The sequence below is a fragment of the Odontesthes bonariensis genome, chromosome 5 (assembly GCF_027942865.1).
Source record: "Odontesthes bonariensis isolate fOdoBon6 chromosome 5, fOdoBon6.hap1, whole genome shotgun sequence".
In the NCBI taxonomy this organism is placed as follows: Eukaryota; Metazoa; Chordata; class Actinopteri; order Atheriniformes; family Atherinopsidae; genus Odontesthes; species Odontesthes bonariensis.
This window is the reverse complement of record NC_134510.1, coordinates 34,529,592-34,542,332: the sequence shown is the minus strand read 5'-3', so window position 1 is coordinate 34,542,332 and position 12,741 is coordinate 34,529,592. Positions and strand designations below refer to the sequence as shown.

Below are 12,741 nucleotides of genomic sequence, written 5' to 3'. Positions count from 1 at the left end.
AAACAGCATTATGTTGGGAATAAAATAACTGCACAGTCAAATAGCCACTTAATATTTATTTTACAGTGTAAAACATGAACAAAATGAGGAACCTCCATGCCGAGGTCTCACCTGTTTGAACAATGTTTTTATATTTCATCTTAAACTGCTGCCAAGTGTGCTTCTCCCCCGCGAGATTGCACCTAAATGAAATAAATGAATGGGCTACCATTCAAGCAGTTTCCCTGTAATATTATTGTGATTGCAAAGGACTACATTTAAACTTACGCTTTTGCTGCTGCAACGGTGTTGCACTTATTTCTAAAAACGTATTGAAACTCGCCGTATGAGCGCATTAAGATTTCCAATTCGAGGTTGGTGAAAAACGTAGCCCCTCCTCTTCCCCGTTGCCATGGTGACTCGTCGAATCGGGGCTCCATTGATGCTGGCTTTTTAAAGTTGTGGCGCACACGCAAAACTCAAGGTGAAACTACTCAGAGTTGACTAAACTCCCTCAAATCAGCGTTTCTGGAACCAAAAACTCAGGGTTTTCTATCTCAGAGTAGATCAACTCAGAGTTCAGGATTAGACTCAGAGTTTGTTGAACCCGCTTTGTGAAACGGACCCCAGCAAAACAACAGGTAACAACTAACACAACAAAACTACTCCACATATGACCAACAAGTTCTGACTGAATTACAGTGAGCTGAATAAATTCTCAATCTATTGCCTAAAGGAACTATAATAACGTTCACATTTTTCAGAGCTCTAAACAAGCCAGCAGACACGTAGCTAGATGTTTACAACAGCTATCAGCAGTCTTTAATTACAGCTGTTACCCTCCATCACCGTGATCCACGCAACAATCATTCCAGTGACTGCGAGGAAAGCACATAAACAGATAAGACCCGGGAAACATTTTCATGACTGGACCAAAACAACGACAGGCAAACAAGCAAACACATACAGAGATTAACTCAAATGAACAAACATATGCAGGGAAATGATCTCGGAGATAAAAAAAATAATAAAATAAAATGAAGTGAGTGTCAGGCGAAGAGACAGACCAACAGAAATAATAACCAGGACAGATAAGAAGACTTTGAGATAAGGACAAATGCACAAGCAGACAAGTGTGAAATCGGACATTCAGTGAGTGACAGCAAAGGACGACTTGAAAGGCCACGACTAAGCCAATTCCCAGGCTTCATCAGCATGCATTTCCATACGCGATGGGGAAGACGACAGTCTGCAGGGGGAGACTTACCTTCCCCAGCATTGTAAGCTAGAATAGAACGGGTCCTCATCTGCTTGCCCTCGATGGTCTTACTGGAGCACGTCTGAGAGCAAGTGGACCAGGACGTCCAGTCACTGAGCACGCAGTCTCTGGAGCAGGGCACCTCGCAGGGCATGGGCTGCGGAGCAGTGGAAGAGGAGCAGAGGTTTCTGTCCACCAGCTCACCTGGTGAGAAAGAACATGAAAGGGTTAAAGTTGGCCGGTAAGAGCATAAGACGGTAATAGTCAGCCTGAAATTCTAATTCCAAGACAATTAAAGGCTTGTAACAGAGCTCTGTTCATTTTAAATGGAGGAAAACACTAGCTGGTGAATCTGTTTGTCTGACATAAGTATACGAGGTAGTCATTTTCTGTCAATAATGAGGTATATAAAGTGTTTATTTCATGGTATGTTTCTTAATAATGGGGTTATGTTATATTAACATTATATTCAGGAAATAAAACTCAGTAAACTGCCTGAAGATTGCTCATAAAATCTACATTTTCCTTAATGCTTGAAGGTTTTTCTTTCTCTAGTTGTATTTTTAATCAAAATGTTCATTTAAAATTCCATCTGCTAAACCAACTGCCCATCAGTGATTCTTGCGCTTGATGTTTAGCTGAAAGTAATGTGACAAGAATTGGATAGAAAGACTAAAGTTTTCAGACGAATGTTATGACAAGTGGCTTTGAATTTGATATTGTGATACCACATGTAAACTTTATTCATTACAAGCTGCCATCCGTCTTTTCAGATGAGAAATTGTAACATTTTCAGACTAATTTAGATATTGATACTATTTTGAATATAAGAACATTTTAATTTAATTCCGATTTGCATGATTATTCTCCAATTATGTCTGACAAGCTGGAGTGCAGACACATTTAAATACAGACAGGTGACATATCAAAGCAAAATGATTGTATTAAGAGTCTTACAGTGTGTAAGGGCCACTATGTGCTGCCAGAACAGCCTCAAGAGGCATCAATTCTGCAAGTCTTTGGATCATCACCATATGAGCAGCAGCAAAAGGTTGAGTATCGCAGGTTCAGGTTTTTCCCTTAATTTGCCACCTATATCTAAGTATTTAAATGTAATAAGATATGATCATTTTTTTGTAAGAATACTGTAGCTTATAACCAAAAAACATTTGTCAAACCAACTCTTTAGTGCCTTACAAAGTAAAAACAAAATCAAGACAAAACAACCATGTAAAAGTAGAAAGAAAAATTAAGAACATTCTTCAAAGCATTTAAAGTGGCAGTAAAAGCAAGAGGTGAAGAAGAAATGAGTAAATAAATAAATGAATTCATGAATAAGTATGTGCAGGTGTACTATTAAAGCATGTAGATCACAGGCATATCATAACATATTGATGTTTTAAGAATAAGCTCAGTCAAAGAGGTAAGGTTTAAGGCCACATATCTAAAAAAGATTTTTATGAAAGTTTATTTTCGAGCGTATGGTCAGGGTGTGACCTCTTCAACCAACACTACTTGTTTTGAAAGGTTAGTAACTTGGTCAGTGAAAACACACCTTAAGGTAAAAGATTGCACTGCAGGAATGCCATTATGTCAAACAACCCTTCAGCTCAGAGACAGTCGGAGCAGCTGGGAAAATTAACTGCTGTGTGTCTTAATTGATGGCACAGTGTCAAGCCCACACTTCCATTTTAAACTGCAGAGACGTGCTTGTTTTCCTAAGATGCCTGAACTCTCTTCTTGGGAAGTATATTCTCTCAAATGGTACTCACAACAGCATGACAACCATTGATTGCTTTAATGGTACCCGGATCCCAACTGTCCAAATATGGGACAAAGAGCATGTGTATCTGACTATCTGGGACACGCTACCACTGCTGAAATTTTTATACCGCGTCTCCCTTGAAACATAAAAAAGAACCCACAGCGGCTGGTGCCAGCACGTCCATACAGTAACTATGGTTGTTGCTTTTGTACAGCCACATGAGCTCTTTTTCTTTTTGCAATGGTAAATGCATTGGTGTTTTGCATAATCATCACTGTCTGCTGACATATATGACTGGAAGTACTACACAGTGAAAGGAAAATGTCGGTTATTTCAGTTAGTTCTAACTGGTCGGCATTTATTTTTGGCTTTCAGCAGGAATGCATTCATTGATCTGCAAATCTCTTCAGCCATACATCCGTAAAAACCTCTTCCACAAATATCTTCCACTGGCTTCTCCTAGTTCCAACTCATTTACCACTTTGGCATGTAGCTGCATTTCCTCTTCTTTGTGGCCGTTTCCAGAATATTCTGCTAAAATCTGCACAGTTTTAGTTTTGATTTTGTGGTCTCCAAATGTTTTCCCTTTGGGGTTGGCTAGGCAGCAAAGACAGTGGGAGATTAACCTGGATTTGACCCGCATGAACGCCCCTTACAATGAAAGCCTTCCCTGCTTTCACAGCTGCTGGATATACTGTAAGCAAACCTTTAAAAAAAGGGTCATGCAGTATTGAATTTAGAAAGAAAAAATAGAGCCTAACATAAGTAAAACTTCATCTCAATTTGGGAGACTAGGGACACGGAATTTAAAAAAAAAGGACACTTGTTCACTGTAACATCTTAATGTTCCTGGTGAAGAAATTGCAGGAAGGTGTGCAGACAATAACTGGAGATTTGATCCATACAGTGGATTTAATCTCATTGATCAAGTTGTACATAGGTCGTATAAAATTTAGATGTATGTGTGTTTATGTTACTCTATAGTAAACACAGACAGACAGCTGTGTGTATGTGGAGGGAATTAAGATGGTTGTGCTAGCTGTACATTTAAATAAAGCTATTGTACTCCTGATTTCCTGTGGGGTTTTAGTAATGTGCCTTTTATATCTGATTGAAGCACAACTGGTTCTAATAGTATATCACAGTGGTATAACAGCATATCAACAGCAGCATGAATTCAAACGCAAAAGTGCATTTGCTTGTTGCGAGATTCCCTCCTGATTCTGGAGCCCTTTGGATCTTTCAGGTGTCGAGAAAAAGTCAGAAAATCTGACAAGCAAAAAAGCATGTTGATTATGTTCCAACACATGTGGCTTCATCTGGGAAAAGATGATTAGACTTTAAGGAATCTTTTTCTAATCTCCACACACGCACCAATAAGATATGTACAAATCAAGAGGGGAAACCTAGCCTTACTGCTCCAGCATTTCCTACAACAAACACACAACCAAAGTTTAAATGGGTCTCAGACAAGTAAAGGTAAGGGAAACCAAAGGGTGTGCTTCAACAACAGGGGGAATCATTTCTCAGCCTCCCTGGGAAAGTTTATGCCTAGGTGTTGGAGAGAGGGAGGAGCAATTTGGCTTTTAGTCTTGGTCATGGAACACTGGACAAGCTCTTTAGCTGCACAAGGATACTGGAGCTTGGGTAGCAGTTTGCCCAATCAGTGTGGGGGGGAGGGTCCTGTGTTACAGGCTGTTCAGTTCCTCTGCAGCCAGAGTGAGATCTTGATTTGCATTACCAGCAGTAAGTCAGACTAGTTTCCGATGCATAGTGGTCTCCACCAGGGCTATCTCCACCCACAGATTCTGTTCAAAGACTTTCTGGGTGTAGGCAAGGAGTAAAGGGTTTCCCAGATTATATGGTCCTATAAGCTTGACAGCCAGATTGTGGCAGCATCTGCTGCGATGCAGACGTTTGAGGTGCAGACCTACCTGTGAGGCAAAAGGGAAAGCTGTCAATTTACCAGTCAATCTACATTCCAATCCTCATGGTTATGAGCTGTGGGTAGTGACAAAAAGAACGAGATCATGAAAAACAGGCAGTGAAGATGAGTTTCCTCTGAAGGGTGGCGAGGCCTAAGGGATAGGATGAGGAGCTAGGATTAGAGTCACTGCTCCTCCATATTGAAATGAGCCTTTGAGGTGGTTCAAGCATCTGGTCAGGATGTCTTCCAGACATTCGGCATCCTGCCTATAGGATGCCTCAGGTCAGACCTAGGGCTTGTTGGATAAATCATACCTCTCAGCTGGCTTGGGAATGCCTCATTGCCCCACTGGAAGACCTGGAGGAAGTGGCTGGGGAGGTTTGGGAATCTCTGCTTAAACTCTTGCTCTGAGATCCAGTCATGACTAAATGTCAGAAAATGGATGGATTGCTGGATTGATGAGTAAATTTCTTAGGTATCTTTTATGGTTTTTACACAATCACAGTGAAAGTATCATGTTGTTCATGACAGGTTTGCATTACATAAAGTGCTCAGGCTTGTGTTGCTGTGATCAATCAAGTACCCTAAATTTTCAGAAGACCAGGAAAAACTCCAAAAGTCTCTCACTAAATCTGAGCTATTCCTCTGTGTGCTGCAGTCAGAATCCAGAATTTGTTGGGAGAAAGGTTAGAGAGCTACTGACACATTCCTGACACAACTTGAATGCAACAGAGCTTCAGAATTATGCGCCAGATTTTCACAGCCATCTGGCACATAAACGACAACAGGATGCATACAAGGCAAATCTCATGATTCATGGACTGCAGGTGTAACTATAAAGATAATAACAGAACTTCAATAAACTCATTTTGAATTAAAAATTAAATATACTGCTTTTCAAATCAGTTTCCCCACTGCTTTAATAGCTATCAAAAGCAAGCTTGCAGTGCATTATCACATATCCATTACATGTTTATTGTCTGAGTCATGTTATGCTCGCCAGGCATTCACAGCAGGTATGAAATTATCAATAATGACTTGCAGATTTTAGAGTCTGTCTACTTTTACAGCTGCTGGCTCCTTGCCACAGTGCATTAGAGTTTATGTCGACTGATGTCCACTACTGATGCCTCTGCACGCTACTTTGAGGGTACCGTTTGATGACTCCGTAGAGCTCTATATAGAGAATGAAAAGTGCTTATTATATTTAAAATAGAACCACAATATTGCTGAATTCTTTTGTATAAATCGTTGTAATGTATGAGCGGACAATTCAAACACAGTCTCAGCGTATGATCAAATTATCCTTAAAACTTTGATTAAGGAGGGGAGTGATTGCTGCCACTAACAAAGCAACCTTTGCTAAGCTTATTTTAGCTAACACCACATTATTTATTTTCAATAATAAAAAAACAAAACAGGTTACTTCCAGCTAACATAATTCAACAAAACAGAGGACACTTTTACTAGCCAACACTGTCTCTATTTTAAGCTGACACACATTTATCTCACCTTGCACAGGTGAATTGAAGTGTTACTTTAGGGTTCATGGGTAATTCATTCTTAAAGCAAACACAATTTTTGTTTAAATAAGGCTCCTTGAATCCAATAAGAAATATTTTAAACTTTCTAAAAATCTTTTTTTAAGCTAACGCAGGTTTGTTTTGGCTCGTTCTTCTGAGAGATAATAATCTATTATTGATCTGTTTTAGCTGGTGTAATTTTTTTTTAGTTAATACAGTCATCTACCTCAACACTAAAAACTTTATGCAATTAAAAGTTTCTTTCAGACAGCATTGCTTTCTTTTTTTCTTTTTCATTCTATTTTTTCCAGCTAACACATTTCATTAATGAAACAGAGGATACTTTTCTCTTCAGCTACATTGAGTAATTGAAACTTGTTCTGTGGATGAGAGTAGATAAATGGGAATCAGAACCAGGTGATCTATGCAGATAATGTTACAGCACAGACGGCAACATCCATCCATCCATTTTCTATACCCGCTGAATCCGTCGGTCGGGTCGTGGGGGGGGGCTGGAGCCTATCTCCTATCCCAACACGGGGAGAACATGCAAACTCCAGCCGGGAGTTGAACCTGGAACCCTCTCGCTGTGAGGCGACGGAGCTAACCACCACACCACCCTGCAGCCCCCAGACTGCAACAATGAACATCAAAAACACCTCCAATCTGAGTCTCACCAGAGACGTGTCTGCTATTTCCAGGTTGACCCTGGGTTTATCTATGCTGTGCCTTTTCATAAATTATCACCAGTGACAAAATAAAAATATCACTTACCTTTTCCATTTTGACATTACAGTGTTTCAATATGAATTATCTCTAAATTATTAATATTGATGGGCTGTTGGTCCTGGGATATCTCCATAAAGCGGGGCCACTGAACATGGCAAGTGCAAATTCACATAGGATTCCTGAATTCTAACACCGTTGTTAATGTTTTATTGATGAGCTCCAAATAGCAGTTATAAGTGGATTATATTAACCCACATATTTGTCTGCGTTACTTCATGTGCTGCTATGCACCGAGTAGTTAAGCGATACACTCATGTAACATTTTTGTAAAGTGAGCATACGCTCAGGGAAACAAAACCCTTTCAATTGAACTAAGATTTCAAACCAAATAGAAGCATCAAATGTCAGACTGTGGCTGACTTAACATTGAGATGTCACTTTGACGGAGCTGCAGTGAACCAAATGACGATGGAAATAGCAATGCGTGAAAATAAGAAATGACAAGAGACCTCAGCAACTCTCAGACTCTTACAAAGAGACAATATGAACGAACAAAGCACCCACTATGAGAGGAAAACCTCCATACTCAGTATGCAGAGAAGAAACAGTTCCCTGGCTAAGTGGGCAGGCAGTCAGCATTTGGAATATCAATAGCCAGTTTCAATAACATTTGTATCGACCTTCGCCTGTTGTCTGGGGCCTGGCTGTGTGGCCTTTTCTTTTATGACTGGGACACACACGGAGAAAAGATACAGCCAACATTGCAGTGAAAAATCACTGAGGCGTAATGCAGATCGAAAATCTAAACAGAACAAATCCATTTTCATCAGATGGGAGACCGAATGTGAGGAGGATCAATCAACCAAAGTCAGGAGGAGAAAGGACAGAGTTTCTGCTGCTCCTGAAAGGCAGGGAGGGCTGGACTAATCTACCCAAACAACTTCACTGAGTACCTGCAGATGATGCGTGAACTGGGATTTATTAGAAAGATAAACCACTGCATTAGATCACAACACCCACAGTCAGGGTATGTTTGCATCTAAATGGAATAAATAAACATGCCATGCTATGTAATCCAGAGCTCAAAACAAAAAAGCAACAAGTTAAAAAATAGATAATGTTTTACATCTCATCTCGTCTAAAATGTCTCCATGACTTGAAGATATAGGACATCCTAAAAACATCTCCACGCCGCCACCGCTAAAATGAAAGATTTACAGTAATGAAAGAGAAGCAGTAAAAACAAACAAGAACAGCAGAGTGACTCCAACACTCAGGGCAACAGAGGATTGATTTGATTTACTGCGAGTGAGGCTTAATTGTGCGTGCAGAGAGGAAGACTGTAATGAGACAGACAGCGGGAGAGGGGTGGCAAAACCGAATCAAGCAAGCGTTAAAGCAGGGGAGGTTTAACGGGGCGACAGGAAGGAGGGCTTGAGGGAGAGAAGCGTGGAGAGGATTCCTCCGAAAAGTTGATAAATGGCAACCAGGAGTCATGTAATGGAAATCTCCTCACGTACAGCCCTGCACAACTAGACCTGGAGGGTCAGTAGACAGGTGACCTTGAAAATACAGGATTTTTCATGCAAGGTCTGACCTGTACTCCATTCTTGCATATAGAGGTGGTTTGAAAAGCAGCCCATGCAAGGATGAGTGAGTTAATGGGAGTTTCTTCGATAATGTCAACCAATAAACACTGAAGCTATAGAGCAAGAAACACTGCTGTCATCATTCAGCCAAATGAGATCATCTACTGAAACAGTGGGTTTAATGTCCCCTTACCATTGCTGTTGATGCACTGGACCTGAGCCAGCTGACTTCCAGGGCCACATTGTTTCTCATCGTCAGGTATACACTTATCCAGACCAACTACTTTCCAGTTGTAACAACTGGGCTCGTCACATGGCACCGCCTCTACCAGGTGTGGGCAGTTTCCCAGACCTCCTGTTGGCTCGTTGGTAATCTGTCGTTTCCTCATTTTAAAACCTGCAATTCAGATGATCACGTTAAGTATTTCATGACCTTCCGACCCTTTGGAGGGAGCCTGAAACACAGATTGGCTTCCCAGACTAAATTACCAAACTGTATATGAAGAAGTAGCCATTTTGACCAGCTACGAAATGCTGCTAACATATCAGAACTGCCTCAACGTAGAGAGAATACCTCTACTTTGATACCTTCTGTACATTTAAGTAAAGTCTGAGTCGATCTGAGTACTCGCTCCACCAGCTTAGTTTAGTTTCATGGCTCACTTGCTCAGAACTTATTAATATTAATTAAAAGTGGAGCACGAGGACTTCTTCATGGTTTCCCCACATGGTTTGAGCTTGTGCTGCTATGAATCTTACTCTGCCCATCCTGTTCTAATGCGATGCGATTAGTGCCTACTTTGACTAATGAAAGAGTAATTAAAATGTAGCTACAGTAGAATTCCCAGAAATGACATTTTCAAAAAGCTGATAAACATTAAACATGCAACGTTACCCTCTGAAGCTAGAACTAAAGGTTGTAACTATTTATTACTATTACCTATGTGACTATTTACTAAAGCACAATCATGCTGAAGAGGTGACACATGCAGTCCTCGATTTAATGCATTTGCATTTCCTTTTTACCTTTCTTTCCGGTTAGATCATTGCAGTTTTCAAAGGTGCACGGCCCCCAGGCGCCCCACGGCGACACCTCGCAGTCGATGGGACAGGGGATTTGGCACAGCTGCGATCTGTTGGGGATCGGACCCTCACAGAACTGGTTTTCCATTGGGCGGGAGGCTGTGCAGATCAGCAAAAGGAGCACAAAATAAGCGGCAGCATAAACAAAACCTGATTGTGAGACATTTTTACAACAACAAGGCACAAAAATGTGCTTATTTACTTTTATTCCCCATTAAAATCCCTATAGAGAGCAGATTAGAGCCGTAATGAAAAAAAAAAAAATGCCTGTGAAGTAGACACAATTATCCCTTTGTTTGTTTTATCGCCTCCCTGTTAGCATGTCAGAATGATAAATTAGCAATGATTATCTCCTGCAGCACCTTGATAGCAACATAAAACAATGTGGGGCTCTGCCTATGGGCTCCAGGCAGAGGCATGGTGAGGGCATGCAACAATACAACGCTATAGGTAGAGAACAGTGAGGACATCTTGGCTCTTGTTTATTCCATGAGGTCTAATTTGGCATCCACTTTCCCACATCATGCCATGTTGGATTTAGAAAGTTCTTTACTTGATGTAGCGGGTAAATGCATGGCTGTTTGAATCCCACTGAGGAACTTATTTTTAAGAGCAAAGATGCTTTCGGCATGCAAAGCACAGCTCTGTGACAACTGTGCAAAATACATCTCTGAATGTCGGCTGAACTGAGCCACAATAAATAAACTTGATGTGTTGAGCTCCTAAAGATACTGACTTAATATATTCCTGCATACATAGTTCACTTCTATGCTGGTATCAGTGTCATTTCAAAGTAGTGCCACTTAATCTTCCAAAGCTTTTTGGGCACCCTTTGAGTCTATTTTTTCAGGACTGGAGATTGGAGATTGATCAGAAATGCAGTGAGTGGGACAAAGGGAAGTGGCTGAGCTTTTTTACTTAAATGTTTAGAGTTGGACACCGAGATTGATGCCACTGGAGCTACTGCAAACTTTGCAGTTAGATTTAAAACAAAGACATGTAAATCCACATTGAAAGATCACAAATTGAAATGCTCTACCACACATATTAAATGGGTAAACTGCCCTAATGAGATTATATATAACAGGTTAATTTGTAAAATGTAGGAGACGTTGAACAGAGCCTGTCTCCTCCTGTTTCCCTGATTCTGCCTCTTTATCTTTTCATCTTACACATACAAAGACCTTATCTTTTACAGCTTCACACAAAACAGAGCAAGTCTGTTTAGTTACATTACATTTGACAATGCATCAATTACTTTGAGTAACTTCCACACTCTAAACATTTATTTTTTTGTCATTTCACATTTTCTAAACATGTTTCATATCAGCATTCCTCAGCAGCCATAGATAACCTTCAAATCTAAGTCTTCAAGTTTAAGTTAAAAGAGCTCACTGTTTTGCACATCTAATATTAAAAAGATAAACTGTGAGGAGCAATAAGGGTTTTTAAGAGGCTTAATTTTACAGCAAGGTAAAAGCGTGCACAAAAAGCATGCATGTATGATATGTAAATATGGAAAAACACTTGACGAAACACTGAGTGGCAACAAAAGTAGAGGAAAAACAATGGTTTCACGAGACTGGAATCACAGTATCAAACCACAAACCGCAAACTGGAGTTAGACAAACAGTCTGTCAAATAACGGTACGTCGGTTTATCCTTCCGCTAATAGCTCCAGTTGTTCACTTATTCTCTGAAGGAGGACGATCAGGTAAATTTGCCATTTAAATGAGTCACATTGTGGTAGGAGGGACTAAAGGTTTAATGGTGAACCCTGCCCTGTTCTGCCAAAGAAACTCTGCTGTATTGTTGGAGTGGGAGTGTTCCTAAAAGGCTAAAAGTTGAATAAAAAGTATATAAGAGTATTAAAAAAAAGAGAAATTGGGTGGACCATTAAAAGAAAGAAAGAAAGCCACAGTTCCAGTTTATATTAGATAGTTTGATTTTGTTATTTTATTCTTATTTTTACATTCACTTAATCCATAGAACAACATTACTAACTTCACATTAAAAAATAAAAACGGGCTTTCCTGGCAAATTGCCTGCCTACAACACCCATGCTGATTTTTGTCTACTTTGTGAGAGGGGCAGGCAAACACATTTATAAGTTACCATGTTTGTAATGAACTAAGTCCTGCAGGGAAGTCTGCAAATGAGCAAGCTCACAGAAAGGACACCTACTAGTGTTAAAAAATCCAAATCAGAGCCTCTATGCAGGTGACTACTTGAAAGCGAGCCAGCCCTGAGAACTCATGCACTTAGTGGCAATGTGCCACACAACCTGTGGAGTTGGCCCTGCTTGATGCAGCTAAAGTGTGATTTACAGAAAATTAAAACAACAACGTTTTACTTTAGTAACTGGAAAACCTAATGTGCAAAATATTTCAATAGACAATCTAATATCAGATCTCTATTCATTATAATGTGGCTGCTCTGGAATCGGTGTCTGTAATCAACTTATGACACCGCAGTGCTCCACAAGCACCTGTTACTGTGAGCAGACTTTGTTTCATTTTAATTGGAAACTGCTGTGAAAAGCTAAACCCTGAATAGGCACCATCTGTTCTGCTTCCTTGGACGGTATATTCTACTCCTGAATGGAAACCAAACTCTTGTAAAAACCGATGCCAGGTAGTAAACATCAATTGTGGCAGAAAGAATATGATTGATCTTTTTGCAGCACATCGTTGGGGATTCATCCCAAAAAAATCTCTTTGCGTGTTCAACCTTGGGCACATTATTTCCTGTATTCCAACTGTTCCTACATGATGTCTAAGAGCTTAAAGTCTCATAGTGAGGAGAGACGAAACATAATTCCCTGGGAACTGTTCAGGAGGAGTCAAGTGGGGCTTTTAAATGCAAAGAGATTAATTCCTCTTCTAAAT

At 40.2% G+C, this 12,741-nt stretch overlaps 1 protein-coding gene across 1 annotated transcript in view; it reads right to left on the bottom strand.

The window, feature by feature from the left end:
* thsd7ab (thrombospondin, type I, domain containing 7Ab) overlaps positions 1–12,741 on the bottom strand; it is a 186,776-nt gene that overhangs the window by 89,112 nt on the left and 84,923 nt on the right. Inside the window, exons 6-8 of the mRNA XM_075466226.1 lie at positions 9,797–9,952; positions 8,964–9,167; positions 1,247–1,441 (exon numbers count right to left, since the gene is read on the bottom strand). Of these exons, the coding sequence (XP_075322341.1) occupies positions 1,247–1,441; positions 8,964–9,167; positions 9,797–9,952 (555 nt within the window). The remainder of the gene's footprint in view (positions 1–1,246; positions 1,442–8,963; positions 9,168–9,796; positions 9,953–12,741) is intronic.